Source organism: Dreissena polymorpha, chromosome 4 (assembly GCF_020536995.1).
Source record: "Dreissena polymorpha isolate Duluth1 chromosome 4, UMN_Dpol_1.0, whole genome shotgun sequence".
NCBI lineage: Eukaryota > Metazoa > Mollusca > Bivalvia > Myida > Dreissenidae > Dreissena > Dreissena polymorpha.
The window spans coordinates 124299313-124318104 of NC_068358.1; the positions used below are offsets into that span (position 1 = coordinate 124299313).

Genomic DNA, 18792 nt, shown 5'->3' on the forward strand with positions numbered 1-18792 from the left:
AATGTATGGTCCACTATGCTGACCCCTTGTAATGTAATGATGTATGGCCAAATATGCTGAACTCTTGTACTGTGTCAATTTATTACCCACTATGCTGACCTCTTGTAATGTGTAGATGTATGGCCCACTATGCTGACCTCTTGTAATGTGTAAATGTATGGTAAACCATGCTGACCTATTGTACTGTGTCAATTTATGACCCACTATGCTGACCTCTTGTAATGTGTCGATGTATGGCCCACTATGCTGACCTCTTGTAATGTGTAAATGTATGGTCCACCATGCTGACCTCTTGTACTGTGTCAATATATGGCCCACCATGCAGAACTCTTGTTATGTGTAAATGTGTGGCCCAATATGCTGATTTAATTTATGACCCGCTATTTTGACCTCTTGTAATGTGTCAATTTATAACCCACTATACTCACCTCTTGTGATGTGCCAAACATTTCCCACTGGGTTTATTTCTTGTTTGGTGTCCATTTAGATCAACTACCGCGACATATTGTGTCGTAACCATTAAGTGTTCACTACGTTGACCGATTGTGAGATTACCATTTAGTACCCACTGCGTTGTAAGATTGTTGTCCGTTTAGCATCCACTTTTTTACTGATTGTGTGATGGTCATTTAGTGTGTACTACGTTTACCGGGTGTGTTACGTCAAGCTCGTGTTCTCCACATTGACCGATCGTTTGATGAACGTTAAGAGCAGGTCACTATTTACAGCAGGTCACTGCGTTTACCTGCTGTAACTTAAGGGCCTTCTACGCTGACCTCATGTGTTGTATCCATTTAATGTACAATGTGTTGCCAGCTTTCGGATGTTCATTTAGTGACCAATATGTTGACCGCTTTCGGTATGCCCAATTAGTAATTGCTAGGTTGACCTATTTTTGGATCTCCATTCATGCCAACTACACTTACCTTTCCGTCGTGTGATGTTAGTGTCTTCTAGGTTGACCACTTGTGTGTTGTCCATGTTGTCCATGTTGTCCATGGTGTGCCAACTTCCTTGACCGTGAAGAGTTCACTCTTGTGCGTTATTGCTTTTGTGATGTCCACATAGTATCCGTTTATTGGTAGTGTCCTACGCGTTTCGCCTTTATGTAACGAAAATACTGACATGAATGATGATGCCACATCACCAAAATTTCATATCTTAATACTTTTCATTTGGCGTATGAATAACGAACGCCTTATTATTAATAATATCGGAATTATTTTATGGTATTATGCTGGTCAAGTATATTAATGTTGAATCATCTCGCCGGCAAGCATGCAAACAGCTAAGTTACTTAAACGTTACAAGTAAACAAACGGACGTTCAATGGAATTCGTATTTGTTTTAAACACAAGAACGTTCAATATTTTACGGAAATCGACTCTAGCAATAAGATGCTCGTAAATGTTGTTTTATAATGTCCCTCATAAATTAAAACTGCGTTATTTTTATGACTGAATCGTATATGTATTTATAGAAAGAAGCGAACGGTCTACTGAATGGATCTTTGGTCTTAAATGCCATCTCACCCTTATGCAATTACTTAGATTTACATTAAGAAATTCCTGCATGCCTAAGCATGTGAGACAATGCTGAACGAGCGTATGTACAGGCGCGCGATATTTCACGGTAAATATCATTGCCATCTCAGTAGGTATTAGTGCAGGATGGTAATACGATGAACTTAAACCTGTGAGATCGGCGGATATCTCGGGAAAGATTAAAGACGAATTCTATCACTTACTCGCTCGTTATTGTTGATACATTGATAAGGAAATGAACATTTTATTCTACGATTATAACAAAGTCTGGGTCTGTTTCTATTTTTCCAGAGAACATTGTTCATGCGAGTGCCAGTCAACGCGATCTTTCCAGTTAGCAAACGACAGTGGAAAAACAGACGATAACAAGCACTTACATGAAGACGATCGTTTGATAAGCGTTAAGTCCCGACGGAATTCAGGACGCCGGACACATTGTAAAAGTTCGAGAAGTGATGTGACCGCAGAGGATACTTATAGTTCACATTGTAGTAAACTTAATATTTGTAAAGCCATTAGTTCCTGGATCCATAAAAATATTACCATGTTTGTATGCTGCCAGTGTTTAATAGCACTCGTGCTGTGTGTAGGTGGCGTGTTTATGGGGATGAACTACGCAGGTGACAAATCCAAGACGGCAACTTTGCATATGAAGCCCGGCTCGAAGGAGCAACTTATATATGACTATCCAAGTGAGAGCGAGGTTGATTACGTCATATCCGACAAGGACCGCGCGGACCATCCTCACAAGCATCAGGCGACACGAGTTATACTGGTAAGAATTAACGCATATACATTTATTCAAAAATAACGTATACGTTTAGTCACTTTTTCCATATATATTTTAGATATAAAAATATTTTTAAATACATATACGTATGACCATGTGTATTTCAAATATAAATTAACTAACAAAATGACCGTAATTAAAAAAGTATAAATTAATATCTAAAATGTATATGTCCATTATGATATCAAAATAGTATACACGCTACATTTATAATCGTTTCATATATATATATATATATATATATATATATATATATATATATATATATATATATATATATATATATATATATATATATATATATACATATATAATATTCATTATGAAATGTCATAAAGTACGTAAGTATCATAAATATAAAAGATATATGTATATTGAAATGCCTATATGCTCGAATTCTATATATATTTTCGTATATTATCGTTAACGTTAGCCTACTAATTTACCTTTTATATGAACGGATAGAGTTGCTTATGATATTGCGATCATAAGATTTCAGTTGTATTTCAGGTTCTCTTTTTTATCAGATCAAATATCAAGTTATGTAAAGGCGTTTGGTTTGAATCCGTTCCTTATGAACAAGAAGGTATACCCAACGACGTATTAAGGCGATGATTTTATTGATTATCGAAAGGTCATCTTAATTAAAGTGACTTTTAATTCGATTCTATCAGTTATCGCATGCTATAAAAGCCTCTAATTGGAGATGGATTTCAATGAGCATTTTATGTAAATGTTTATTTTAAAAATCATTATTTTCGACGTTCTAACATGTCTGAAAAAAAAACCTATTACAGCAGCATGTTTAACAGAAACAAATATACATATTCGACATGTTACTTTTAAAAAAATCGGAAGCAAATATTTTTAATCCAGTGAAATTGAAATTTGCACCTGAACATTCTGAATCTAATTTGATATTTAAATGAACGAGTTTAATTATTAGATTTACTAAGGGAGTCCTTCAAATCGATTTAATTGTTTTAAATCGAAATATTCGGTTACATACTTAACTGTGTATACCTCTGAGAATACGTCTTCGTTGGTTTCGTTTGTATATACATCTGTGTATATCTTGCCTACATTTAGGTTTCGCAAATATTACTATAATATCAATAATATAAAATAACTTATTTTACTAAGGGCCAGGATATTGGAGTCTATGGGTGATTGTGGTGTCTAATGTTTTGATAATTACGTGCCCTTTATTATACACCCACAAACGAAGTTTAGGGTGGTATATAAGAGTGAGCTTGTCTGTCGGTCATTCGGTCTGTCGGTCGGTCTGTCTGTCGGTCGGTCCCTATTAAGTGCCCGCTCTATAATTCAAGTTGTTTACATCCGATCTCCTCCAAACTTGGTCAGATATTGTATCTAGATGATTTCTAGGTCAAGTTCGAATATGGGTGCACGATTAGCTGCAATTTGCTTGAGTCCTCCGGGTATATTGTTGTGCAAGATAAATACAATTCAGTATGAAGAAAATATTAAATTGAATGCGTTCAACCTTAGTACAATTCATCTTGTGTGCTGTTTTGAAGTATGAAAATGCCTTCCGCGCCCAATAATGCCCAATATTGCATCATGTGATGACTGAAGATATCCACAATTGAATGTTATAAATAACATTGCATAAATGAATAATAATTGAAACTAATGACATGCTCTATTCATATCTGTTTTACGTGTTTTGATCAGGTATCCATATTTATTATTCCTTCGCAATAGTTTCCGTCAATAATCACTCTCAGTCATTAAAAGCGTTGATTTTGGTTGTAGTCATCAAAATATTGATTCATTACAAAGCATATGTGCCAGGTGTAGACGAAATGGCTATGTTGTCACATGTGGCCAGACTCTCTGCAGACTAGCCCGGAAGCGCTGGTCGTGTATGTCATAAGGCGCGTTTTCGCATGACGCGGGTCATATCCTTACGGTATGTTTACGTTACAAACTTCTGTATTTGTGTACGAAATGTAAAAACAAACAAAACGAATAGTTTTCTGGTTTCATTAATCCATCTTGTTATAACAGATGCCTGGAATGTTAACATTTGATAGCTCTTCATGTTATTTTAATAGACGTAATAGATCACTTCAACTTATTTAAAACTCTTTGCACCAGAGAGCGCACACACTTTATAGAAATAAGCTATTTTAAAGATAGCGACAGCGTTTTTCTCGTGGTTAAATCATGTGTTGAATGGCCTCCAAGGGCGCTATTTTGAAATCGACAATAAATACACTGAAAAATAAACATCGTAAATAAATACACATGTTGTGTGTATTTAAGTTATACCAGGACCGACGACCGTCTCAACAATTTACACGTTTTGAGTTACACGTAACAGAAAATCAAACGGACGGACTGTAATGTTCGGATAGGGGCGGATCTATTAATGAGCAAAAAAGTCTCCATGAACATCGATCTGAAAATTGTATGAAACAGAATATCTTGAATGAAGTTTATAATGATAATTTCTAAAAAAAAATTGTATTTAGTAAACTTACTTACCACAACCGTGTGTTGATAAACTACATAATTCAGAAACACCGTAAGCTTTCGTATTTTGCCATAAGAAGTGAAATATTGGCTGCGATGTCGTGTATGGCAGCAAATATGTCCATATAATCTCATACCTGTGTCACTGCTTCCGCACACAGAATAGACACGGATAGACCGCAGTATAGACATTTATCAATGATGCCGGGCGTATGTTCCTTGTATCATTACAATGATGCGCCTGTAGCTTAATGGCTGTTTTATCAGCCTTAGATAAATATCCGCGCAGCAATTGTTTACTTTCTCCAAAGCATTGAACTGTTTCGTTTCTGTATCAGTTTGCATCAATCAGGGCTTGTCTTTAAAAGCTGAAAATAAACCTTTAACTGATGGATTATTAATACCTTACAATTGTTTTTGTTTCATAAAAAAAAACAGATTGATATGAAATATAAAGTTGGGCACATTTTTCATAAATTCTAATTGCTTCCCAACAAGGATAAATTATTTTCTCTCGTCTTCCGAAGTTCCATCTCTGCGTGTATAAATTCTTCTATCATCTTTTACATTTACATCTCAGCATGTATTAATTCTTATTTCATCTTTTACAGTTCAATTTTCTCATGTTTTTTATTCTTCTTTTATCTTTTACAGTTCAATTTCCTCATGTTTTAATTATTCTTTCATCTTTCACAGTTCCATCTCCGCATGTAGTAATTCTTCTTTCATCTTTCACAGTTCCATCTACGCATGCATTAATTCTTCTTTCATTTTAGACAGTTCCTTCGCATTTGCTAATTCTTCTTTATCTTACGCAGTCTTATCTCCGCATGTATACATTTTTATTTCATGTTACAAAGTTCCATTTCCGTGAATTCACGCAATATCACAATAGCCTGTACGGTGTACAAGAACCAAATAACATTGAAATATACATGCGTTGTAGGATGCAAAAGATATTTGATAGAAAAGAGGTTCTAAAGTGACCGCTTACGAGTGAAAATAGTACTGCCATGGTGATGTTAACGTTTTCTGTCTTATTAACATTGCCGCTGGATATGTTGACTTCTTATAAAAATTCTAAATAAATTTAAATTAAAATGTAATAACGATCCCATCGTCAATGACAATTCCATAGAATCTTCGCGTGTACACACACTTCAATGTTGATTCTTTTAATCGATTAAGTAGATATATTATTTATGTTTTTTATCTATAGTAAACTAAACGGTCTATGCATGTCGACCTGGCGAGATTTGATTGACAATTTATTGAGCCATCTGGAATGCGATGATATATTTGCTGGTTAAGTAATAGCAATCAGAAATAGCATGGAAACCGTTATGAATAAAACGGTATTTTAACCAAAAATTCAGTGTCCCAAGAATAACGTAACAATACTGGTATTTTATTTTGTTAAATGTTCATGACAAGATGTTTACAATGCCGTGAAAGTTTTTCCGACCGAATTTTTGAATGGTTTATAAACGTAATTTAAAATGAAAAATAAGTTGAACAAATGTTATTCTTATCTTGACGGCATCTTTTAAGTTAATGGCACATTTTAAAACAGAATATAAAACAGTAAATTTTGCATTTGACAAGACAATGCTGTGGTTATAAATTAGGGACATGCTGAAAGCTTTCAAAGCGACATTCGCTTTAACTCATCGTAAAATACATTAGTGTCACCCATATGCAGACACAGTATTGTTAACAAGTTGTAAAAACTGCACCGCTTACCAACTGTTATATAAATTGTGCATTATTCAGTTTGTCACAAGTTAATATCATTATCGTAATTGCGCAGGCGACTACACTCTATGTTCGTGCACGGGAATATTAATAGGCGATGTGATTTATCTTATGCTACGTTCCCTTTATCAGCATTGTCGCCGCAATTTAAATCGCGGTATTAATCGGAACCTAACCGTGATGATCCTATAAGATCTTATATTGTTTTATCCGATCTTGAAGCCAATCGTGTCAATTATGTTTTTCTTTGAAGTTTTTTTTCTGCGAAGAAGACGAAGAAGACGAATAACTGCAATAAATTGTTAAGTCGGCACCATCTCCTCAGATCGTATTTTGTCGTAATAAAGTACGACAAATCTTCATGATTTGTCTTTCCGAATCGCGGTGATTGCAGTCCATCTTATGAAAAAACTGACGTTTTGTAAATATGTTGCGATTTTAAAAATAATGAAATAGATAACCTGTCGGGCAGTGTTAATGGCATTCGGGTCCAGTCGTGGCTCTTATCTGGAGTGTTATTGAGTGAATCGTGAAATATATCGCAACCAAATTCGTATCGTAACGGAACGCATCAAATCTTGATAAACGTAGAGTAACGTATAACTAGGAACAAAAACGTACAAAACCCGATTTTGATAATCTTATTGGATCGAGACCCAATTAAAACGTGCCAATTTTATGATGAACAGGGGCCGTATTCCAGTAGCTTCTTAAGTTAAAAAATAACTTAAGTTGAAATATTGCGCAATATCTTTTCTTATCTCCGCCATTTTTTCTTTAAAAAAAAGATTTCACTTATAATAAGTTAAATTCTGGTAGCTTCATAAACTTACTAAATTTCTTTACTTTGTGTTTTTTTTTTCTCATATATTTGAAATTAAGTTAACTTCCTTTAACTCTTAAAGGAATTTCTTAAAGAGAAATACTAAGCGTCTCATGTTTTGTTTTTGACATTTCAAATTTAACTTAAGAAATTTATTTAAGAAATTTCTAAACTTAAGTGAAAACTTAAGAAGCTACTGGAATACGGCCCCAGAGCTCAAAGGCAGCATATCATAACGTATGGTTACGCTTCACATCAAAGCCTAAAGCCTAAAAGATCACAAGAATCAGTTATGTGTGGCTGATCGTACGATCTCGAAAACCAAAAATAAAAAAATTCGCATTTTATTGTTAATGTATCGCATGTCGACGATAATTTTATGTGTATGGGTAGTAGAAATAAAAGAGGTAATTGTTTTAGTTTTTGTTGAGGTTTTCACTTTTGCTTTAAATCGTATTACTGCCAGTAGTTCTTGTTGCAACAACAGCACACTTATTAGTATAAGTAGCGGGAAATAAGAATCAACATTGCAGAAACAATAGAAGGAACATAAGTGGACGTGTTTTTTTTTGTTTTTTTTTCAATGATTTTTTATTTTACTTTAAGAATTTAATTCCCCTGTTACAGGACAAGCCGTTTCGAAGCGTGTCAGTATCAGATTTCCAAAGTCATCTGTCGCGTTCTAAAAGCGTCGCAGATATGTTAAAGATTTTTTTCGATGATCCGAACCTAACGGAGGAGCAAGTGCGCCAGATAATGTTCATGAAGAGCCACCAGGGGTTGTATGCGTCCAATGGGGAGACGTCGTCTCGGCGAGGACACATGATGAGCGACCTCGGATCAAACAGTACGTGCGAACTTGGATATTACATTTTGTTTGTCTTTTTTTGGTGTGGCTTTCGAATCAATGGTTTGACCTTTATTGACCGACAACACAATTTCTGAGAAGTTTTACCGCCAGAAGGCAAGAATGAATTAAATTATACTACTACATGTGCTAAATTGCAATATATAAGGATTGAATATTGAGTGTTGAACCAATATGGTAGCCGAATTTCGGGAAGAATCTGTCAATGACATTACGGGGGGGGGGCTGATTTGGTTTATTTTGAGATATACGGACACGTCATTTGGCGTTTGAAGCTACAGTGTTGACTCATTTCGTTTTTTTTTCTATTTGCAGATATGGACGAAGCTTTCAAGCATTACCGGGAAGTTGAAGCAAGCCCTGTTGCCGGCTGTGAACCAAAGCCGGAAGTGGAACGAATGGATGACCATCAACACGAGCTGGGACCCCGCACCTTCTTGCCTTCGTGTACCATCGTGCACCGGTGTAGGAACACCACTTCTTGTTGTCCAAAGGGGTTTGAATGCGTCCCAAAAAAGGAGAACGGAATCCAAATAATCGACCGCTACTTTATGGTCAGTAATCTGTGAGATATATAATTTAGCTTAAATCAATTTATTGTTTGCATCGATTGCATCAAAAGCCTTTTGATCATTGAGGCGCTATTGAGTCTGTTTCATGGGTAAAGCCATTGCATCTTGAAGAAATTTCGTGAATAGTTCCAGAATTGAAATCAAGCCCCTGATCGTCAACCATTTCAATTGCAATGAACAATAATAATTCAAAACGAACATGCTTTTTGGCCCTGTTGCTAAGCAATATATTTTTTCCAAACGTGATCAGCACGAATGAAGATATAAATAAAACATAAGGCCGTTTTAAAGATAACACTATCGGTATGCATTGACTGAGAAACCCCTTTTATTGACCATAAGTTGTTTTGGGAAGGAAACTGTGTGATGCTTATGTCATGGCGATAAATATCTTATCAGCTGAGTATGAATAGCAATAATTGGAAAACAAATATATCGTTTTATTTTTATCATGCTGTAAGTTCGTGGAAACTGTATGTCACTCTTTTATGAACATGAAGCTGGTGCATGGTTACGGAGAGATAATGTAAATCATGTAAAGTTTCTTATCTTCCGATTTCCATCAAAAAGATACGCTCATCGTCTCTTATATGAAATATGCCGATACGCTGACCTTGTTTATATCCGCAATGGAAAGTTGTATATATCACGGAGCTATTAATCTGCCGTTTATCGTTGCAGGTTTTAGAGGCCGTCCCTGGGTCAGATAGAATGAAGCCTGCCAGCAAAGATTTCATCTATGCCAAGAGCTACCAGAATCACACGGCCTGCGAATGCGTTAAAGTGGAGTTCACGTCGAAGTAAGCTCACTTTAAAACATGCAATATTAAAAATATGAGCTTGAAATTCAATGAAACTTTCAAGACTGGTGAAATCACCTCATAAAACTCTATGTAATAAGTTTTACCGCCCCCCAACAAAATCCAAATTATTTCTTTAATGCTTAATTTTTCACTTTAGTGATTTTATTTCAGTTGTTAGTTTTAATTGAATTAAATATGTATCGGTTTTATTGGTATCGTTCTAAATATACGTCATTTATTGCATCCCATTTGCTATGATTGTAATACTTTCATTGCAGCTGTGCACAGTTTTGTCCACACTCGTTTAAAAAAGAGCGACCGGGTCGGGACTGCATATGCGACTGTCGACATCAACATCGGAAGTGTCAGAAAATCATGCACGGGCAACAAGCATTGGACGAAGAAGATTTAGTGTAGGTTTAAATAAATCTTGACTAACCGTCTAGTTGCCCCTTATGAGTTGTGAGTTATCTCGCCTTTAGTTGATAATATATTCTGAATATTGTTTAACCTTTGAATATCCACACAATTGTACCACAGCTTTCATATATCTTAAAAACGATTTTAATTGTATCGGTACTGTAAAGGAACTGGTTATTAAATTGTTTTATTACAGCTTCGTGCAATGAAGAATGAGCACGCTCGAATTAAAGTTTCATTTTATATGTATTTCGTATAGGTTTTTATTAAGACTACTTACTTTGAATCGCTTAGTGTTAACAGAAGTGCACATATACCTTTTTAGGAGAACTATATAAATAAATAAAATATCAAATAATCAATATCATATAGTTTATTTGTGAATGCGATCAAATATTTATTTTTTGTGTATTTTAACTTACAGATGCATAAAAGAAGGCAAGTGCATAGTTCCGGAATGCTACGCAGGCGAGTTTAACGTTGCAAATGGTTTCTGTCCGTTCAGCACCCGCCGCAAACGAGACCGAGACAGGCTTTAGAGAATTCGGAGGAGGTGTTTATAGGTATCCGGACCACAGTGGACACTACCATCGCTTGCCCACCGATTACCTTCCGTTCGCCATTGTACAGGGCTCAGAAAGAAGCCCCAGCTCACGTAAATTAACTCACGTGACCAAACACATTCAGAACTCAACGCGCACTACCATCTTCATTTTCCGTGTGGTATTGCGTTGAATCATCAGTTGCAAACAGGTCGCCTCTCCATACATAGGCACGAAAATAGTTCCCATTATTTTAATAAAAATAATGTGTGGATCAATACATAATTATGAAATCATCAAATTGGCATTCATGTCTATGCATGCGATCCATAAACTCAGCTTTAATATGCATTATGATTACTTTTTACAAGAATCTGGTCATTGAGCCCAACGCGGAGGCGTATGTAGGGAGCAATGAACGGCAACTCTGCATTGAGATAATCTGCAATTGTGGAAACTAAGTTAAGCTTTTCTCAGATGCAAGAAAAGAATTGTTTAGACAAAACGTGTTTTGTGTTGCCTTATCTTCTTGCGCCAAAGATGAACTGTAAGGGTGTAGCCAAAGTTTACTTGACCTTGAATACATTGTTTCGGTAGCAGAGCGAAGACGGATACCGTCTCATGCACTATGCATGATATAGATTAAATATTTATACTTTGCATCGCATTTGTACCGCTTACATGGGTCATCGCGTCATCTGTATATATTGTACTAAGTTATTTGTGTCAAATGTTATTGACGTTGTCCAGCGTCTTATAAGCTGCAGAATGCTGAGTATGGGGACGAGAGATTATGAAGACATTTTGGACGACAACACACAATTATTACCTATAAACGAGATCGGTTGTGGTTTGGTTTTCATCGCATATTGTTATACGTCAGGTCATACAACGGGGAGTACTGTGTGGATACATAATCATTAAAATTATGGTTTTACGAGAAAAACATTTATGTATATGCGTTTACTACTACCGGTATATCATGTACCTTCGATTTTTTTTTGTTAAAACATGTGTTGAATACGTGAAACAGAAAATAAACTAATTCAAAAGACTCCGTCTTCTTGTTTCGGGATACGCAGTCAATATGCAAAACTAAAATTTGTATGAAGTAAATTATTTAAAAACTAGAATTTTTAGTTAATTATACAAAAAGAAACCACATGCTTACAGTTTAAACAAAGATTCAACAATGAAAACAATTTACTGTGACTGCCATTTGTCAACAAAGTATGGCATTCGCGTTAGCCTATCAATATCACATTTCCATAAGCTTATTGTGCTTTAAAGACCCTCTTATGGAGGTTAATACATGTGCAAATTTATTTCGGAATCCATTAATGCATTGTGGCGTTAGCTATTATTTCACCCGAAAAGTAGTATAGTGTAATATGTAAACGTTACGGAAATGCCTATTTATGGGTGAACGTTCATTATACAGTTATAATTTTCTTTCAATTTTGTACAAGAATCGTTGTAAAATTTTGACTATAGATGCCTTCATCTATGCACGTCGCATTGTAGTTTTTCATGTGTCATCTTTAAGCGCAGAATGGTATTATGACATCAGTAAATAGGATTGCCTGATCCCAGATCCAAACAAACGTGTAACTACGAACAAAACTCAGGTAGCCAATTACAAACAAGCCCAAACACACGTTTTCGTACATTCCTGAGGTTCATCGAAAAATTAAACAAGTCTAGTTTATGCCCATAACAGTTAGGACGTCGTTTTATAGATTATAAATCTGTTTATAATGTAACAGTAAAACAGTGTGGGCCTTAAATGTGCGCTGAGACTTAAACGCCTAGATTAAACTCTGAAATATACGTCAAAATAATATATAACAGATTTAATACAGAATACATTTTAAATTTAAATTAAATTTTTTTTAAATTTTTTAAATTTAAAATAATAAGCATTTTGAGCTTTAAACATGTGTTCTATTTACTACTACTAAAGACCTGAAAAGATACATTATACAAAAACATAATTACTCTGTTTTAAGAAAGTGTTTTGTTATGATTCGTGTACATGGAACTTATCCTCATTAATATCTATACACTCATGTTTTATATTTCATATTGAAAGCTTATAGAGTGTCTGAGATATCGCCCTGAAAAGATTGTGACAGACGGACGTACCTAAGGACGGTCGGACGGACGGATGGGCAACGCCAAAACTATATCTTACCGCATTTAATATGCGTGGGATAATAATTGTGTAATCTAACGCTATGTCGGCTAGGTATAAAGTTAACGCACACATTTTGTGAAATATATCCCTTCAAACGCAAATTGTTGGGCGGAAAGGGTTTTTATAGTTATTTTTACACAAAACAAAATGTATCTACCTAAACTGAAGTTCTTGACCAGAAACCTTTTTTCTATTTTTGAGTTAAGTGCCATTTGCCGTTTCTAGACTCAAATGTACTTCAATACTAGCTCTGCATATAAGCAACATACTCACAAAATGTAAGTGCAATACCATCATCGAAACACAACCTATTAAACGGAAACCACTTTACAGTGACATTGACCTTTACTTGACATGCCCCATATTCAATTTAAAAGTAAAGATCCATACCAGCTTGTTATATCCGAAGTGTTTTCCAGATCGGTAAATTCAAACACAAATAACTGACAGTTAATCACAAGTTTGCTGCTTTCAAAACAGTGATCATGACTTTGATCCGATTGGACCCATAACCAATTCTAAGTAAGTCTACATTTAATCTATCAACACAAAAATTCAGTGCAATATTTTCATAAGTAAAGTAAGTGAAATATTGTTGTTCTTTTGTTAGTATACAGTAAACTTGAAAACGACCCGACAAAATTTTGAAGATAGCCCATACACCCACATTAGTAAATACCGCTGTATGTCTTTTCTGGAATATGATCTAATTAATATAGAATAACCAAGTATAATAATACATCCCAGTCATTGACCGTATAATGTTTCCTAGATACAATCTTCTTCTATTGTCACTGTTTTACTTCAGAATAATGACCGCTTAAAAAACCTAAAACATCACGTGTCAAACGTTTGATATTTTATTAATCATTTTATTCATTTGGTTCATGTTTACTGTGGTATCATTGTAACATCTGAAAACTCTTATATTTTAATGGGGGTTAGGCCATAGAACGTCACTGCTTGTTGTTTAGCTAGGGGGTTGTGTTCCATCCCTTCGTTGTTTTGGCCAATTTCACATTCGAGTGTGACTGGTCGTCACCTTACAAGATAAGATCATATTGTGTCCTACACATCACATGACCCGATCAAAATAAAAAGTATGTATGGAAAATTAAAAACCTAGTATTGAAGCCACTTTTGAAACATCTTTTATACCTTTTCATGAGTCTAAAAGTACATGTTCACGGTTGCTTGGGAATTACCGTTTTTCATGTCATTGTGCCACATGGATTACGAAATACTATCACACCCAATAGCTATCTCATGACATTTTGCCACATTATATTGTAAGCACATTATATCACCGGAGAAATGCAATTATGCACGTTATTGACTTTGAGAAGAGTGTAGAAAACAGTTTTTTTAAAAGCGCCCATTTGTTTGAAAACCTAAATATACACACATGACAGCTTATGTGAAATTCTTTTAATAGTAGCAATTGCTTTTTATGGTAACTTAGGACCTTTCATTTACACACTACACGTCTATATGCAGTCATAAGAAGGACCTGAATGCCGTCACGTGACGTGATCAGGCCGAGTTCAGGTCATTAGTGGTCTGGTGTGTGTATTTATCCACATTTAATAACGTAATTCAGCGAGGTTGTGAATCAAACTGAACTGGTTTTATAAACGATGCATATTTATAATAAACACAAATTTAACGTTTTTGATTTCAAGATCGACACCTGCTGTGGCTAAAACTTGCTGTTTGGTTTTATGTAACGACACATATGAAGAATCATATGGCTACAGTCTGTTCCTTTTTGCTTTCTATAATCTTACATATTTGATATGCCATGTTATAATTGGGCGATCCCAGTCCTTATCAAAAAGGTTCCAATTATCAGATATTGTGTTCAACTTAGGGTATATATAGTCCTAGTGAGAACGCGTTATTACACTTAGTGTTGACCATGTGAACTTCAGTCTTTTGAAGAGGAAGCACCTCCTAATTAAAATTGCATTATAACGACCAAGTGCATCGTAGTTTGGATTTTAGCAATTAATCAATTATAGCAGCTGAACACTTCCATTATTATTTTATTGGACGCCTAGCTGATGTGCGGCGGTCTATATTGAATTATCTTTTTTGTGTCTTGTCCTCACGTAAGATTTTAAAGATATGAAAAGTTTGCACACTTTATGTATGTATATTCCAGTTGTGTTTTCTCGAAATAATGATAAATCCCATATGTGATGTCAATGAATTATTTTGCAAACCAAAATAGCTTTAAAAACAGTTGCTCTCAAAAAAGAAAATAAACGATAAATTGTATGATTATACGGAAAAGTCACTGCGATATTATCACTTGGAACATCGCACACAGGTCTGACTGCAGCAAACCATTGGTGTTTGTGCATTATGTATCGAATCATGTTCATTTTGCATTTAAGGTGGATAGTTTGAAAAAAAAATCCAAAACAATATTGTGCTCATATCGATTTTTGTATTAATATCCATCGAATATCCGCGAAGTATTATGCAAGTTTCTTTGTTAATAAATGTATCCTTTTCGAATTTTAAAATAGCTGATAAATTTCGGAGATATTATATGTCTTTTTTCATTTTCTTTTCGATTGTGGACTAGATACTTGTTCATAAATGTAAGGATTTGATATTTTTATTGTTAAATGCTTAATTTGACGTAAAACGACGGACATTTATAAGAGCATAACTTGAAGTGATAAGACTTTATTTTTTATTTACTTTACACAAAAACAGAACGTGAGATAAGTGGAAATGTGCCTGAAATACCCTCCACAGAATACCATTTAGTCAGAGGGCATTCGCTGTTGAGTTATAATTACTGGTTTAGCAAATTTACAAGCTTATTTCATACGAAGTTCAATCTCGATTCCTCATATTTTACAGCAGATACGCACTGGAAAACATTAAAACATTGAACATCTTCAATATAAATTCGTTTTAAATGTTGAAACTATGAAAATTGGTTGTCTGCACTGCACTTCCCCTTAATGATATGTAAATAGACACGTTATTACCACTTATTTATCTAAAGACACTCTCTGGACAAAATTCTAGTACAGAAACTAATAATGGGCAATATCTCTTAAACTATTCAAGCCAAAGTTAAGGCCATTCAGCACTTCATAAACTTCCGATGAGATAAGCGTGTACAACCATTTTAAAGTTGATACCTCTTATGGTTTTCTAGATATGCTCTAGACAAAAGTTCAATATGAAATATACTAAGGACAATGAGATATTTCTTCTTTGTAGGTTTCAAATTTATACCTGTTTAATTTTTCAAGATATGCTACGGACAGAATGTAATTACAAAATACAAAGGCATTCACTCTTAAATATGGGAGCTTTGTTGTAATTGTGTGAAGTACACTTCTTCTTCCCAATAAGTTTCAAGTCGGAATCTCATTCAGTTTTTTTAAGATATACTATACATAGAGCTAGACAATGTCTAAACTGAAAAAGGGGCATACTATTTTATTATTTAATCACGAAGAACATTGTTTGAATGTTGAACGTTGAAGAGTGTAGAACAACGCCTTTGGACTCGTTTTGGTGAACTGACAGACAGACGGAGTGATATCCATGGTGATTATAGTAAACCTCCTTTTAAAACGTATCGAGCGGATGGGAATAATAAGGTACTATTCTGTGAAGGCAATGTATATACATGTAATACCTAATTGATGTATTGTTGAGTATTGCAATGGTGTCAGCATATCAATAAGAATTCACATATTGCAGCATTTATCTGTAAGATTTCACACGATCTCTCGGTGTAATACCAAGTTGCGAAATAGTTAAACTCAGGAACATACTTTGAGATACATTTTGAGAAAAAGATCTATTTAAAAATAATTTTTTATGAAAGAAGGATTTATGAATTCTAGTTGTAGAACTATCCGAAAATGTATTATGTATTTTGCATCTGTTGAGCAAGATATGTATGCAACTTAAATATATGGACACCTAAAAGCTTTTGGGAATTGAAAAAAAAGAAGGTCATCAATTTAAATTATAATTTACATTATGAAAACATTATTAACCCGTATACTTCCAATTATTGTATTATTCCATTATTTTAAATAAAGTGCTAGATATTGGCAGCGCGGGCAAATGTCAAAGCAAGTGCTTTTTTCTATAACGTCACTGTAGTTCTTAAACAGATCCAACATTTTACCACAAATTATTTCGACTTGTTAAAAAATTAAATCTTTTTTGCAACAAATTAACAATCAGAAAAGCATCACCTGTTACAAGGAATGGTAATAATCACTTCTAACGTCCTTTGCGTCGTATTATACTGTAATACTTAGACACTTCTACGTTGTCAGGATAGAACAAACGACCGAGTTAAGGTTTAACAAATCTATTCAAATCGTAGAACGCGACTTAAGAAGTTTGGTTTAACTATAAATATGATGAAGGTGCGCAGCATCACTGTTTCTTTATTAATATTTTAAATAACTTAAAAGATTACTTAAGAGTTTACAGAACTATTCCCTACCATTATGATGGCTTTAGCTTAAGCTGGTAGGTTTCCGACTTTTAAATCACGTGGATTTTGAGTCATTGACCGAGGTGAAGAATCCGTGATGCTGCGCGCTATTTATAGTGAAGATGCTTTAGGATTCCGAAACTTAGGCGTCCCAACCAATCAACGTGCACTTAGGAATTCCTTAACCAATAAAACAAGTTTACAAAGAGCCATTTTCCTAAACAGCATTTCGGAATCCTAAATCAACAAAGTAAGTCAATAATATGAGTTGTTATATTATTAAAAGGAATTTGTATTAAAACACATAACATTAATACATAATATCAGGCAGAAATGTTCTGCATTTAAATTCTGTTAAACATTTTAATAATACAATGGAAACATGAAACTATATGATGCATAGGCTTTCTACGCCTAACAAAATAGTTCCAATGCATTTGCAATTGGAACATAACTTTACCAAAATGCAATACACAAATGCATCCTTAGATTAATAATACAAGTGAAAGCCATTAATTTTGGAGAACAATAGTTAGGAATAACAAATTATATTGTGCAATTGAAAATGTAGGTCGTATTCCTACACAGCTGGCTGACAGCGTCATAGTAAACAAACATGGAGCGTATTTTTGGATTGGAATTACTGAATTGTGACAAACAATGGATTGTTAGCAAGTATCTGGAGTTAATAAAACATATGTAAGTAGATTTAATTGATAATTTCATATCTATTACATATTACATTTCCCCTACCTTAAAGAAATAAACTCCTTCTGGAGTTTGAAATGTACAAGCACAAGTACTTTTTTTATGTCATTAAATTTAAACAGTCATTTAAAACATATGATTTAATAAAATTTAATTATTTATACTAAACAACTTTAAACATTCAAAGTTTACATGACATCTTCTTCCTTCAGGGCCTGACTGGAATGTCCTTGATGATGGACAGGAGAGGATCGTCTTGATGTTCTGGGAGGGTCCTTAGTATCGTCGACTTGACTTCAGTTGGAAGTGAGCTGACGCCACTGGCAATCTCTCGGACTGTTTCGTGTAAGTAGTGGCGGACCTTTCCACTGTTGTCCAGGAGAATACCTGCTGTACCAGGGAGCATCAGGTGCTGAAATTGGTGGACCAACAGACATCGGTTGGTGATGCTCCATGATACAGCAGTGGACTGGAGGATGGATGTTGCAGCATACTCCAGTGCAAGTAATCGGCAGTCAGGAGATAGGTTCCTCCATCCTTTTGGTGGCCAGCTTAAACCTTGTACGAGCGTAATTGCCTCATCCGGAACAGAAGACCAATCACGTTTGGAAGGGGGTAGCAGAGGCATTGCCCCACTGACCAGAAGTGCCGTCGCATGTGTTTGTAGGAGTGTGTTGGCAGGGGTCGGCACGTAGTGTTCCACCGCAGACAATGGAGAAGGGGAATACCTCGCGACCTCGCTTTGAGCCTCGGTGGTTGGGGATGTTGGATGATATACA

At 34.9% G+C, this 18792-nt stretch overlaps 3 protein-coding genes across 6 annotated transcripts in view; all 3 read left to right on the forward strand.

Annotated features, from left to right (window-relative positions):
- LOC127875881 (uncharacterized) overlaps positions 1-11673 on the forward strand; it is a 47111-nt gene extending 35438 nt beyond the window's left edge. For all 3 annotated transcript variants that reach the window (XM_052420620.1, XM_052420622.1, XM_052420621.1), the window contains 6 exons: positions 1836-2319; positions 8042-8261; positions 8598-8836; positions 9536-9654; positions 9936-10070; positions 10502-11673. In XM_052420620.1, coding sequence (XP_052276580.1) covers positions 1836-2319; positions 8042-8261; positions 8598-8836; positions 9536-9654; positions 9936-10070; positions 10502-10616 — 1312 coding nt within the window. In that variant the 3' untranslated portion in view covers positions 10617-11673. The remainder of the gene's footprint in view (positions 1-1835; positions 2320-8041; positions 8262-8597; positions 8837-9535; positions 9655-9935; positions 10071-10501) is intronic.
- LOC127875882 (uncharacterized) overlaps positions 1-18792 on the forward strand; it is a 223695-nt gene that overhangs the window by 139116 nt on the left and 65787 nt on the right. The gene's annotated exons all lie outside the window — the stretch shown is intronic.
- LOC127875883 (uncharacterized) overlaps positions 1-18792 on the forward strand; it is a 158863-nt gene that overhangs the window by 75257 nt on the left and 64814 nt on the right. The gene's annotated exons all lie outside the window — the stretch shown is intronic.